Source organism: Copadichromis virginalis, linkage group LG1 (genome assembly GCF_057382275.1).
Source record: "Copadichromis virginalis isolate Kocher_CV1m ecotype Utaka linkage group LG1, C_Virginalis_male_GT1.1, whole genome shotgun sequence".
Classification (NCBI taxonomy): Eukaryota; Metazoa; Chordata; class Actinopteri; order Cichliformes; family Cichlidae; genus Copadichromis; species Copadichromis virginalis.
The window spans coordinates 12,862,671-12,876,474 of record NC_140618.1 but is presented as its reverse complement, the minus strand read 5'-3'; the positions used below and the strand labels follow the sequence as shown (position 1 = coordinate 12,876,474).

The 13,804-nt window shown below is 40.2% G+C and overlaps 1 protein-coding gene across 5 annotated transcripts; it reads left to right on the top strand.

Annotated features, from left to right (window-relative positions):
• Positions 1 to 13,542, top strand: wdr93 (WD repeat domain 93). 5 transcript variants are annotated; one of them, XM_085451287.1, is made up of 17 exons: positions 36 to 79; positions 688 to 782; positions 1,492 to 1,589; positions 5,022 to 5,223; positions 5,842 to 5,906; positions 7,637 to 7,715; positions 7,812 to 7,885; positions 8,788 to 8,857; positions 9,031 to 9,187; positions 9,839 to 9,903; positions 10,173 to 10,259; positions 10,398 to 10,529; positions 11,659 to 11,866; positions 11,947 to 12,007; positions 12,576 to 12,732; positions 12,825 to 13,011; positions 13,135 to 13,542. In XM_085451287.1, exons 3-17 carry the CDS (start codon positions 1,518 to 1,520, stop codon positions 13,220 to 13,222), a joined length of 1,704 nt encoding a protein of 567 aa, XP_085307413.1. In that variant the 5' UTR covers positions 36 to 79; positions 688 to 782; positions 1,492 to 1,517; the 3' UTR covers positions 13,223 to 13,542. The 5 variants fall into 5 exon arrangements, with proteins under 5 accessions (XP_085307405.1, XP_085307437.1, XP_085307413.1 ...); XM_085451279.1 differs by lacking the exon at positions 688 to 782 and having other exon boundaries at positions 1 to 79; XM_085451311.1 differs by lacking the exon at positions 688 to 782 and having other exon boundaries at positions 1 to 79; positions 1,492 to 1,578; positions 5,134 to 5,223; positions 13,135 to 13,541.
• The last annotated feature ends 262 nt before the right edge of the window (positions 13,543 to 13,804 follow it).

The following is a 13,804-nucleotide window of genomic DNA, read 5'->3' as shown; positions in this document are numbered from 1 at the left end:
AACCGCGGTCGGGGTGGAGCCAGTCGGTTGTCATAGCGACCGTGAAACATCAAGCCCGTTCAGAGTTCACAAAGCTGAGGTAAGACCAACATATCCATTTTCAGTGCTTTTCCACTCTGGTCTAAAATTACACTTACACTAAAATACTTTTGTTTGTGATCTAATAGTTGTTTTACAAGCTGCCCCTTTTTTGTCCTGAGTTAAACAGCTTTATATGACGATTTTTTATCTGTGGTGTCAGCTCATTGTTAGCCTCCAGGCTAACCAGCAGTGATGGGAGTGTAGTGTTGTGGATAGTTTTGTGTTGTGTGTCAGAACAATGAGGTGACTGCTGTCTCCAGATAGAAAAAGGAGTGATACACCTGCTGCTGTCAGACCTACAGGATTTAGGCTGTGATGTTCTCCTTTATAGTGGACAGAAATTATTTTTGTGTGGCATCTTATTGAAAAATGAACAGCTGATTGTTCTGTAAATAGTTTGAAATGGTTATTTAGAAAATCAAGGTAAAAGGTAAATAGATGCAAATAACTTTATTGTTTGCAAAACTTGTGCATAGGATTTTAAAATTGACCATTTATATTTGCATTTAAAGTTATGAAATATGATTCATTATACATGTTTGTGGTTGTTACAGTAAAAAATATAACTTTTTCTACTCTGATTTTATGTTTTTTGTGTGATTTTAGATCATTGTGTTAATACAGTATGTCAAAATGAAAACATAACTGTAAATTCAGACACGTGAGGTTGTGCTGAAAAGGAAGATACCAAACAAGGAAAGGTAAATAGTTTTTAAAGGTAAAATTTAGAGAAAACATCAAAAGTAGTTAAAAATGGCTGCAGTTACAACCTGGACCCCACAGGGTTAAACGTTTTTTTGTTTTTGTTTTTTAAAGTAACGCAATAGTTACTTTTCAAGTAATTAATTACTTTTAGAAAATTGTAACTCAGTTACTAACTCAGTTACTTTTTTGAAGAAGTAACTAGTAACTATAATTAATTACTTTTCAAAGTAACTTGCCCAACACTGCTAACCAGTGACCTCACTGAACTCTTTTTCAGCCACATCTAGGCCATATGAATCAGTCTGTGTGTAAAGTTGTAAACTCTATGCTCTAAAGTATTTAGTGAACGACATCAAGTGTTACGAAAAGGGCTAATCTGATTCATTTTGTTATTTTATTTATTTCCAATAAATACTTTCAGCGGCATATAAATAGTATCAGCTTTTTCCACTGTGACATTTAAGGCTATTTCAGTTCCTGCATAGTAACGACCATATTCTACATGTTTTTGGAATACTTTATACTGAATTAACTTCAGGGCTTTTTCTAGCTAATAAAGGGGCAGATGAGTAAAATCTATATATAGTTAAAGCAGTGAGTCTGTGTTGTCTTATTTCACAGACATCTATTTCTTTCTAAAAAAAAAAAAATTTCTGTTGTGGAGGTAAACAAAGACGACATGAGAGCTCTCGATTCTCTCTCCAGGTTTATTCTTCATCACAAGAAAAGAAATGGAATCAGCCCATAACGCAAAGACATCCAGGGATGAGACACCTACTTTGGAACTTACTGGTATGATGCAGGTACAAAGATCTTGACATGTAAAGTTTTAAGTTTAACTATCTCATGCATTAATTATGAGGGCCTCAGTCACGATTTTTTCCTTAGATTTTTATTCCTCTTTAAGCACAAAAAGAAAAACAACCCAAAAATGCAATTGAAATTTTGTTCATGAACTCATTTTTCAGGGAGTTACAAACATGTCCACTCATTTGGACACCATGCATTTGATTCCTAAACCAAAGAAATATGTATTTAACAAACCAATAATAGAACATGATTTACTTTGTGAAAACTGTCAATAAGACATTTTGAAAGCTCATAATCTGATGTTTTCTCACATTTTTATATCCATGTAGCATCATGGCATCTGTTGGCACTTTTTTTTTTTTTTTTTTGTAAGGAGATGGCAGTTACTGTGAATGTACAGCAGGTGATTAGTAATAAACAGCCAGACAATGACTCTGACAATCTCATTCAATCTTGCAGATTGCACCTTCTGTGGAAAGTGGTACCACACGGTATATGTGGACTTCCCTTGTGCAGAAGGCGACTACAAATGTTGTGGGTGCTAAATAAACAGAAAAAAGTGATCCCTGTTGTCTTTGCTTACTGATTGTTTTTAGTGTTGACAATCCACATTGCTGGCATTGCATCTTTCAACATGTTTGTGGGCAGATTTGGATGTACCAGGGGTAAGTGCAGCCACTCAGCCTCTACTCACTGTGATCATAGCAGCAGGTGCAGATGTGTCACAAGTTAATCTAGTAGTGGGCTATGGTCATGTGTTAGTGGTGGGAACAGTCATATCCACTCACTCTCACTGGCTGTTTATTACTAATCACTGTGTAACTGCTGTGAATTCACAGTAACTGCCGTCTCCTTACAAATGTTCATTAGATTAACCACACTTATACAGACTGTATATAACTCCAGCCATGTTGATGAATTGCCTATATTGGCTGGAAATATTCATTTTCAGGGAAAAGACACAGACAGACTATGCTAGCGACATGTGATGTTACAACACTAATGAAATATTGATGTGTCATATTTGTCCAAGGCGTATTTCATTGTTATGGAAAAAGAGAATATCAAAATCATGATGACCAATTGGAGTGGTGATTTCTATGACTTTGTGTATATAATTTGGAATTTTGTACAAATGTAGGCCAATAAGGAATATATGATATCATTTCATTCTTTTCAAAGGTTTATTTGCATGACGCACAAACAGACACAATTGAAAGGTACAAATGTGCATGACACGAATTCAAACGTGGTGCAGATGTGTGTCACAGGTTGATCTGGCTGTAGGCTGTGGCACTTGGCCAGAGGTGGCGCTGGTTGACTCGACTCCATGTTAGTGCACAAAGTAAACAGCACGCTGTAGTTGTGAAGCAAAAACGCTGAATTCGGAGAAATAAACCGTGCGAGGGGAACGATGACGACGACAAGAGTCTCCCGATCGTTTACTCTTTGTGTCCTGTGAACAACAACGGCGTGGTGTTACTTGTTTGCTGTTTTCGCGATCGCGTCGCGCATGAGGATATCACCAGGTAAACTCGCCACATTTTTAAGCATTTTGTTGTTCAACAGCATCAAGACTGACGGAGTGTGTTTGAGACAACCTCACAAATGTCACAGATGACACATTTGGCCTTTTTTTGCTGGTTTGTCGGTAGCAGCTCCTGAAACGCAAGACTGACACACATCTGTTCGACCAACGCCAGTTGATCTAAACGCCAGTAGATCTGGAACACCGGTCGTGACCGGCCGGTGCGCCAAAAGAAGGCACCTGGACATTTGCAGGACTTTGTGTGGGGTAATGGGGTCGTCGGGGACGACTGACCCCTTAGTTGGGGGCAATGTAGCGGGTCAGGGCTGTTCGCGGTTCTGTTTGTACAGTTATGTTTTGTTTATGTTGCCATAGTGACGGGTGACGCCCTCTCGCTGCGACGGTGTGTCCTTCCGGGGTCAGAGGGCGCCCTATGTGTTGTTGTTGTTGTGCTGTTGCCGCGCTGAGCAGTTAGCTAGCGGCAGTGTTCTTCTGCAGATGTCAATAAACGGCTGTGCTCCCTGGCTAGCTCACGGGAAGCAAGACCAAACAACACCTCCGTCTCCTCCTTGTCTGAGCTCGCCACATTGGTGTCAGAAGTGGGATGATGGTGGCACCCCATGTTCTGACCCGAGTGAATTTTCCCCCGCCGGTCGTGACCGGCCGGTGCGCCAAAAGAAGGCACCTGGACATTTGCAGGACTTTGTGTGGGGTAATGGGGTCGTCGGGGACGACTGACCCCTTAGTTGGGGGCTATGTAGCGGGTCAGGGCTGTTCGGGGTTCTGTTTGTACAGTTATGTTTTGTTTATGTTGCCATAGTGACGGGTGACGCCCTCTCGCTGCGACGGTGTGCTGTTGCCGCGCTGAGCAGTTAGCTAGCGGCAGTGTTCTTCTGCAGATGTCAATAAACGGCTGTGCTCCCAGGCTAGCTCACGGGAAGCAAGACCAAACGACACCTCCGTCTCCACCTTGTCTGAGCTCGCCACAATATTAAACATATCAGGTCCGCATAAGGAGAATCATGTGCTAACGGCTGTCTAAATGACTCGGGTAAAGTTTGTAGCATGCATGCTTGTTGTTTTTGTCTGCTTCCACTTGTCTTTGCACTAGGATGATGTCGGTGTAAATGTGCAGTCATATTCGTTGTGTTCCCACTAGTGCTGTCAGCGTTAATCTCGTTGAAATGACGTTAACGCCACAACACGGCAAATCTCCGTGCGTGGGGCTAGACGGCCAACACGTTAACGAGCTAACTGCGCTAACACACTAGTGCGCGGCACATCCAACATACTGTTTTACTTTAGTCCATGACGCGCTTACCTTCAGGGTCATACGTCACATGAAAACCAAAATACTTCCAAACGCCAGATCTGAATGAGGGTGGGGGAGGTTCAATTTTCCATGTTGCAAGGAGAGCTTAACTTCTGTCTTGCTAGCTTGCCCTGCGCTCTTCTGACGATGCTGTCTGTGTTGAGCGCTCAGTGGATCTGCGCTCGACAGTGCAGCCTAGGCGTAGTCAAACGCAGATTCACTGAGCGCTCAACACAGACAGCATCGTCAGAAGGAAAGTTGATAAAATAAATTACAAATTTTGTATTGTTCATACATATGCGTACTGAACCGAAAGCACTGTATCGAACGGTTCAATATCGATACGAGTATCGTTGCACCCCTAATTGAAACCTGTGGGAAGATTGTAGAAATACAACTTACAGGTGTGAGTAAGTATTTTTGAGCATTTGTTATGAGATTTCATTTCACTGGTGATTCTACGTGCAATTTCACATACTTGTGATTAATGAAATTCATGAAGTTATTGTTTCAAAATAGCGGCCGATATAAGGTGTTTAGTGGTGAGACTTGCTTCTATAAATACTTATTTCCCTCATTTGTCAGCTCCCAGGAAACACCAACTGCTTGACTTGCTCAGACGACGGCAGGTATCTCTGTCTGGGCCACTCCGGGGGCTTGTCTGTGTGGTGTGCGTCATCTCTGAATCGTGTTGCAGGGTGGCTGCAGGACAGGCTGGAAATGACATCTATCCAGATGACCAGTATGTCTAAGACCATGTATCTGCTTGGCACTGTTGATGATATGGGTGAGTTATGGTCCACCAGGCTTTCCTTGGGTTGCTTCTGCTGTTTATAACAATTATCTGCCATAAAAATATATCAGACAGCTGGAAGTTTATAGATTAGCAAACGCACACTGACATTTGGCCGTGCAATGCCCTGGCAAGCTGTCCAAGATGCACCCCGCCCTCTCACCCTATGACAGATAGGACAGGCTCCTGTCACTATTCTTTTTATTGGCCGCTTTTACACACAATCAGACTTTGCTGCTGCCTCTGGTTAGGAATCTGTGCAGTAGGCACATTTTCTCTAAGAAGGGATGTTTGGTTTCCAAGAGCCTTGTTGGGTTACTTGGCACAATCTTAGCATAACTTAACTCCACCCAAAAAACTGTTCATTTTTAAGTCATAAAAAATATTATTCTTGCAGTCAGTCTGAGCCACTGTTAGGTTAATCAGGGCATCTGATGTAATTAATGTAGTAAATGTTATTTAATTCATGCCTTTTTGTGCATTTAATGCTCCATTTTAATTGTACATTTTGTGAACCACTGCCTTAGACAGTAATGCTTTTTGAAGTGTGTAAACAGGTTCTATATTATTAAATGTTATTCATCATACTGACATCATTGCTATCATCTACAGGTGTTGCGAGAGTCTTTGGTCATCATTCAGACTCGATACACCTCCTCTGCGTTACTAACATTATGGTGTGTATTGTCACATTTTACTAAATGACTTATATACAGTGGGGCAAAAAAGTATTTAGTCAGCCACCGATTGTGCAAGTTCCCCCACCTAAAATGATGACAGAGGTCAGTAATTTGCACCAGAGGTACACTTCAACTGTGAGAGACAGAATGTGAAAAAAAAATCCATGAATCCACATGGTAGGATTTGTAAAGAATTTATTCGTAAATCAGGGTGGAAAATAAGTATTTGGTCAATAACAAAAATACAACTCAATACTTTGTAACATAACCTTTGTTGGCAATAACAGAGGTCAAACGTTTACTATAGGTCTTTACCAGGTTTGCACACACAGTAGCTGGTATTTTGGCCCATTCCTCCATGCAGATCTTCTCGAGAGCAGTGATGTTTTGGGGCTGTCGCCGAGCAACACGGACTTTCAACTCCCGCCACAGATTTTCTATGGGGTTGAGGTCTGGAGACTGGCTAGGCCACTCCAGGACTTTCAAATGCTTCTTACGGAGCCACTCCTTTGTTGCCCGGGCAGTGTGTTTTGGATCATTGTCATGTTGGAAGACCCAGCCTCGTTTCATCTTCAAAGTTCTCACTGATGGAAGGAGGTTTTGGCTCAAAATCTCACGATACATGGCCCCATTCATTCTGTCCTTAACACGGATCAGTCGTCCTGTCCCCTTGGCAGAAAAACAGCCCCATAGCATGATGTTTCCACCCCCATGCTTCACAGTAGGTATGGTGTTCTTGGGATGCAACTCAGTATTCTTCTTCCTCCAAACACGACGAGTTGAGTTTATACCAAAAAGTTCTACTTTGGTTTCATCTGACCACATGACATTCTCCCAATCCTCTGCTGTATCATCCATGTGCTCTCTGGCAAACTTCAGACGGGCCTGGACATGCACTGGCTTCAGCAGCGGAACACGTCTGGCACTGCGGGATTTGATTCCCTGCCGTTGTAGTGTGTTACTGATGGTGACCTTTGTTACTTTGGTCCCAGCTCTCTGCAGGTCATTCACCAGGTCCCCCCGTGTGGTTCTGGGATCTTTGCTCACCGTTCTCATGATCATTTTGACCCCACGGGATGAGATCTTGCGTGGAGCCCCAGATCGAGGGAGATTATCAGTGGTCTTGTATGTCTTCCATTTTCTGATGATTGCTCCCACAGTTGATTTTTTCACACCAAGCTGCTTGCCTATTGTAGATTCACTCTTCCCAGTCTGGTGCAGGTCTACAATACTTTTCCTGGTGTCCTTCGAAAGCTCTTTGGTCTTGGCCATGGCGGAGTTTGGAGTCTGACTGTTTGAGGCTGTGGACAGGTGTCTTTTATACAGATGATGAGTTCAAACAGGTGCCATTCATACAGGTAACGAGTGGGGGACAGAAAAGCTTCTTACAGAAGACGTTACAGGTCTGTGAGAGCCAGAGATTTTCCTTGTTTGAGGTGACCAAATACTTATTTTCCACCCTAATTTACGAATAAATTCTTTACAAATCCTACCATGTGGATTCATGGATTTTTTTTTCACATTCTGTCTCTCACAGTTGAAGTGTACCTCTGGTGCAAATTACTGACCTCTGTCATCATTTTAGGTGGGGAAACTTGCACAATCGGTGGCTGACTAAATACTTTTTTGCCCCACTGTAACTGGGACAGGGTGTGGTTTTCACTTAGAATTTTTCTGTTTTTAATTATTAAAAAAAAAAAGAAACAAATCAATTATTTGAATAACAGGAAGATATCAACAAAAGGAGCATTTGTTTGTCATTTGAACTGTTTGAAGGGGGAAATTATGGAGCTGCATCACTCAGTTGTAAGTATGAACTTCTATTTTAGTTTTTATGATGGGATTTAGTTACAGAGTTTGCAATCAAATGCAAAATTTTATTCATTTTACGTATCCTATCAGGCGGCGGAGCTGTTTGGCTTGAGGTCTACCAGTTTCCTTCAGCAGCATGGCTGAAAGAGTTGGAGAATGCACAGGTAATGAGTCACAGTTTAAACTGAAATAAGAATGTGTTTTGGGTACCGAACTCTGGGAAGGAGTGCTAAGACCAAAGATTTTGAAGTCCTGGTTACATCCCGGTCTCTCTTTGTACTTTATGCCATTTTTTTTCATATTAGACTTATGTTACCATCATTTTTTTTCAGGTTTTCCCATCCTTTTGGTTGTTTTTCTAGATTTTACCTCTAAACCTGAAATGCTTGGGGTATTGTCATCATCCAGCTGGGCAAGTAGCATTAACACCCAGCTAGGATTTTCATATTTAATACCTTAGGCATATCTACTAAAAATCTTAGACAAGTTCAAATATCCATGACGTTGACCTCAAGGCCAAGGTCAGAAGTCCAATTTTCGGAAAATTTTGTGAACATGACAATTCAAGAAAGATGATACAAGGACTGTCAAATTAATATGATAAGTGTATGTATTAAAAATCTCAGTTTGAATCTCAGTCACCTCGACCTCAATGTGAGGGTCAGAGGTCAGGTTTTCTGAAAACCTTCTGAATGCAGAAGGTTGCAATAAGGAAGTTACCTAGGATTTTCAAATGTATGCAATGGATGACAATGAATCCACTTTTTTTTTTAACAGATTTGGCCTTTTAAAGGCATGTGGTCCTAAACTTTTGATCAGTTGTAAAACAGCCTGTTTCAGTTTAAGTATTGTTTTCAATAAATTGCATGCTCAAAAAAGATGTTTTGTCTCACTCTCATTTCTTCTTGTTGCATGTTGAAGCTCTATTTGGAACCTTGTTAAGATCCAACCATGCAGAATATGATTTTTTGCCATTTTGCAAGTAGTCTTTTGATCGAGACTATATATTGCATGTGACTGAATCACACATTAAATAAACAGTTTTTTTGTTTTTTTTAATCCTCAGAACCCAAACTCATCTGAATGGTCACCAGTTACTGTAATGATTCAAATCAGGCCACCAAAAATCCCAACAGGTATAACTTTTCTGTTAGAGCAGAAGCATTACATTTACACTGTGCTACAATTTAACCAAACATGCAGAGATGTATGTGGGTCTATCAGTTTTTATGTATTGTATCTCTTGTTTTTATGATTGAAATAAAAATGCAGCCAAGCAACTGACCTTCATGTTTCTGCTTTTTGGCAGAGAAGGCACTCAGTAGTCCACCTGAGACGTCGCAGCCAACAGACTTTCTGATGCACTGTTTGGCTCTGGACATAATCAGGAGCAGCAGCCATCGTTTGGAGAAGCCGCCCTTCAGTACAGATGAAGGAAAAAGAAAGGAAATGAATGAAAGCCCAAGGTGTGATAAAGTTCATGCCAATACAATCAGCATTCCAAAGCTAAGCTGCTTTCATTGGTTGCTCTGTTTTGTTTTGGTCAGTCTGTCTGTCTAAAATAAATCCTACGGGGCATCTCTAAAATATCACCATGGCTGAATTCTCCAAAGCTTTTCTTGATTGGGAGTTCACAGATATTCTGCAGATTGTCTGTCTGTATTAGATAATAATTATAGGCTCATTTTGTTTATATTTGTAAATGTCATCCTGCTCGCTCACCTCAAAATTAAAAAATCTGCCCACTTTGCATCGCCAGCAGATATTTTGCTCGTAGTCGTTTGAAGTCGTCGAATGTTGTTGACTTTTAGTGGTGTGTAGTTGCCACATTGGTGCTCCTCACTTCCTGTGTGGTTGCCCTCTAAGACCTCATGTGGTTAACTAAAGAAAACTAGAATGACACTAACAGACTCATTCAGAAATGCAAAGAATCACTAATCAAACCAGTCACTACATTATCAGCAAATCCAGTATTAAAGACATAAGATGAGTTAGTTCTACATCTTAATATAACGAGTAAATAAAACTCACCTTTGGGTACTCCAGCATTTGTAATCTGTCTGTCTGCAAACAATTATCTCTCTTTTGTTACATATTAGTTACTGAATCTTTTCCAGACATTGCACGTGGCACTTTCTTCTGCCCTGTGGTCCTGGTGACAGCAAAGCAGAGTTTCAGCCAGGTTTGTAGCATTAAGTGTTATTGCTTAATTGCTTAACAGTAATTTAAATATGTCAAACCCATTTGGAAGTTTCCACAATAATGATCCTTCTGTCTTTCTGACCTTATATGTATGATTGATGAACTGATTGAAAGTCACAAGGGTATCCTCCTGCTTTGGATTGTATTCGTTATGCATTCAACAGTCAGAGATCCATTAAAGACATATTCAAGTCTGTATGCAGACCATGCTCCTGTTAATGTCATTTTCACTGTCTGACCTTTTCTTAGGATTACTTGTCGCTGTTGCTGTGTGGTGGAGTGGCAGCTGTAATCTTCTTCAGTATTTCCTAAAAAAACCACCAAAGAGCAGCCCAAGTATGATATTTTATTAATTAAGAGATAAGTCTAGATACTAAGAACAAAAGCTTTAAAAAGTGCTGATATTACAGCATACTTTTCTTTACACCAGTGAGATTATTTTAACGTTTTGGAATGGCCTTCTGTTTGATGCAGATGTGGACCCGATGCCAGATGTATTGTGGCCAAATGCAATGGAAATCCTCTGCTCAGCTGTTAGTAAATGCAACCGTTACATCGCTCTTGGGCTCAGTGATGCCTTGGTGTGTGTCTGGGACAGGCGATCCGGTAAGTAAATCCTACGGGGCAGCTCTAAAATGTCACCATGGTTGAATTCTCCATAGCTTTCTTTGATTGGGAGTTTAGTGAGTTTCTGCAGACATCCTTGTTTTCCGTTAAAATGAAATCTGGAAAATAGAACATGTGAACATCAGTTCACATTCTATTTTGCTTCTCCATTTCATAGAATGTTTAGAATGTCTAGAATAGGAAATCACTTTGACCCCCCAGAAGGAATGAATGCTAAAGGTGAGCCCTGTATCAAAACTTCTCATATGAGTTCCTTTGACAAGCAACTTATCCCAAGTGGTGATATGACCGCTGAAAGTTTACTCAAATGCAATTTTGGAAGATTTCTCCAGTAAATTATCAGGGTACCAATTCTTTTTCCTGTTTCTCTACCTCAATATTAAATTGCTGCCGTTGTTGAAACTATGGTATATCCCATGATCTTGATGTTTAAAGTAAAATGAATGAGAATATGAGTAATATGCTGAAGAAAAAAAAGATTTTGTCTCTAGCTCATGACACTCAGGAATGAGTTTAAAATCGTCTTGTACTTTAGTTAGATATGAGGACTCAAAACTACTAAAAAATAAATAAATAAATCAAAAGCCACCAAAGTTTTACCCACGCATGTTTATTTAAAGGGGCCTGTAAATTGGCAGGGCTTTTTTTTAATATATTCTAAAGTTCTTATACAAAAAAATCAGATGTTCTCAGGAAGTTAGATGAAAAGCAATGATTGGTTTCCTCACAGAATATCCATTTTCTTCTATTCTGTGTCTCTGCAAACACATGGACAGAAAAGGCAGACATCCTTTTGTCTCCCTTACTGACACTTAAAAATACTGACACAACAGTGTCAGTATTATTAAGTGCTTCCACAGTTAAACACGCATCCAGCTGTGCACATGACAACACAGTTCAGCTAATAATCACGTTCTCAGTAAGCTGACAGATATATTTATTCTCCAACAAAAACATGACTGAAAACACTAATTAGCAGGAGTCAGATAGCAGACAAATACACAGTCTCTGATGTAATATCTATGAGGCTAAAAGTCTTAAAGCTTTTTATTTATTTCTATTCTAAACTAATTTTAGCCTGTTTATTCCTCTTTGTTTTTATTTCCAGGGGCTCCATTGTCTCTCGTTTTAATGCCAGAAGCAAACAGCGCCTTATTCAGGGTACAGTTTGTGGATTGCTGCCCTGTGACTGATGATGACTTCCAGATTTTTACTGCTGAAAAAGTCCATCTTTTGATATTGTGTAAAAGTGGAGCAATTCAAACCGTCACAACTGGACGGGGGACAAAACCCAGCACAAAGCAGCTCTCTGAAAGGTTGTCTGAGTTTTACATGCGTGGTAGCGTGGCATTGTATTAGATTAAATGTTTACACATCACTTTATGTGTCTGTTCAGGCCAAAGGACAGCAAGGACCTCCCAACTGTCACTGCGTCAGTACTGTTCCTGCAGGGATTGGTAGGAATACTCAAGCTGTTGATAAAAATATACAATGGATTGCCATAATACTTATAATGAGGTCAGTGTATGGGCAAATAACCCTTGTGAGACAAAAGCTCAGGCTTGAGACTGCACTAAATGCATGGGCATAATTTTGTGCTGAACATTGGGGGGTGTCAAGATCTCTGTCTAAATAAATAAATAAATCTGGGTAAATTCCCAGATGATTAAACATGCAACTATTTTGCTGGTAATAACTGAAATGAGTAAAGAAAATCAACAGCCTATTTATGCAAGATCATTCATAATTTTATTGGGAGGGTTATATTGGCTGGGTCTGATTATTAGGGGGGTCATAACCCCCCTGGAAATTGCGCCCCTGACTAAATGCACCATTGGACCTTTATGATGTAAAGGTTCAGTGGACCTAGTATAAGATAAATGGGTTATTTTGAACTGCAAGTCATGCAGAGCTACTGGAGTAGGGTTCAAAAATAGAAGTAAGCACTAGGAAATCAACACAATAGGTTCCCTTTAATGACTTTAAGTTCTTATCTTACTGTCTCATTTCTCCTGCCTCTGTGAGTCACTTGTAATGCAAAGGAGTGGAAAAATGTCCATCCAAGATGTCATCAACAACACCACTGTGTGCTTCCTGACTCCTCCCACAACTCATCTCATTACGACTCCCCACAGTCCAATTTATGCGCTGAACTCCAAACAGCAGAGTCTGTTCATACGAGGTAAACCCAAACACCATTTTATGATAACAGCATGTTCCTGGATTAATGTTAGAACAATACTGTAAATAAAGTTGTTTTTTTTTCTCATCCAGGTGACCAGGACACCAGCTGCAGTGTTACATCTGAAGAAAGGAGCCAGAGCCAGCTTTTCGTCTTCCGTTTTGCAGAGTCTGACATCTTTAAGCAGCACGTTGTTTCATATCCTGAGTCCACACGACAGCAGCAAACTCTGAGCTACAACACCTTAAAGGAAACCTGCAATCTCTACCTTCAGAAAAGGTTAGCATTGTTTTTGTACTGTATGCAGACTGCTCTTGAACTCCACAAATGACTTGTATGAGTAAAGTAAGTGTATGAGAATGATAAAGCAGCATTGTGTTTTTCCTGCATTTTCATGTGAAGAGCACAGTCTGTGGAGGAAAGGAACAAAACTCTGACACAGACATGGGAGCAGCTGCAGGAAAATCCAATGAAGAATTGCAGCAAATGATAAAGATACTAATAAAGTGATTCCCACCATCTGTAAAGCACTACTCACCCAGACACAAAGTGGAGGATCCTATTAAATATTATTTCTTTAATTGATAAACTTAGCAAATATAAATATAGAACTGCTGAAATTGTCTTAAGATATTGTCCTTGTTTTCTGTTATTTAAATGTTTTTGATGCATTTGAATTGTAAACTGAAATTGTTTTATTAAAACATCAATAATTTTGAGAATCTGTTTCCTGGTGTATGGGCACACACAAAGACTGCATGTAAAAGATGAGTAGCTTCCAGATTTGAAATGTGAAGCCAAAGGGGAACTCATTTAAACCTGTATTTTTCTAATTGCCAGCAGGGGGCGACTCCTTTAGTTGCTTTTGTAAGTACCTGCAGGAAACTGAACTTTTGTTCTTTTGGTCTATGACCAATGTTCCCTCTAATTTTTCACGTGTCTGAGCGAACACACAAACTCCCTGAGCGATCCCTTGGACCACTGTGAGTGACATCAGACGTGTGCACTGTGGTCACGCCGGCATCTAATCCATCCAAGTTACATGGTTTATTAAAATAATCAAATTACAGCA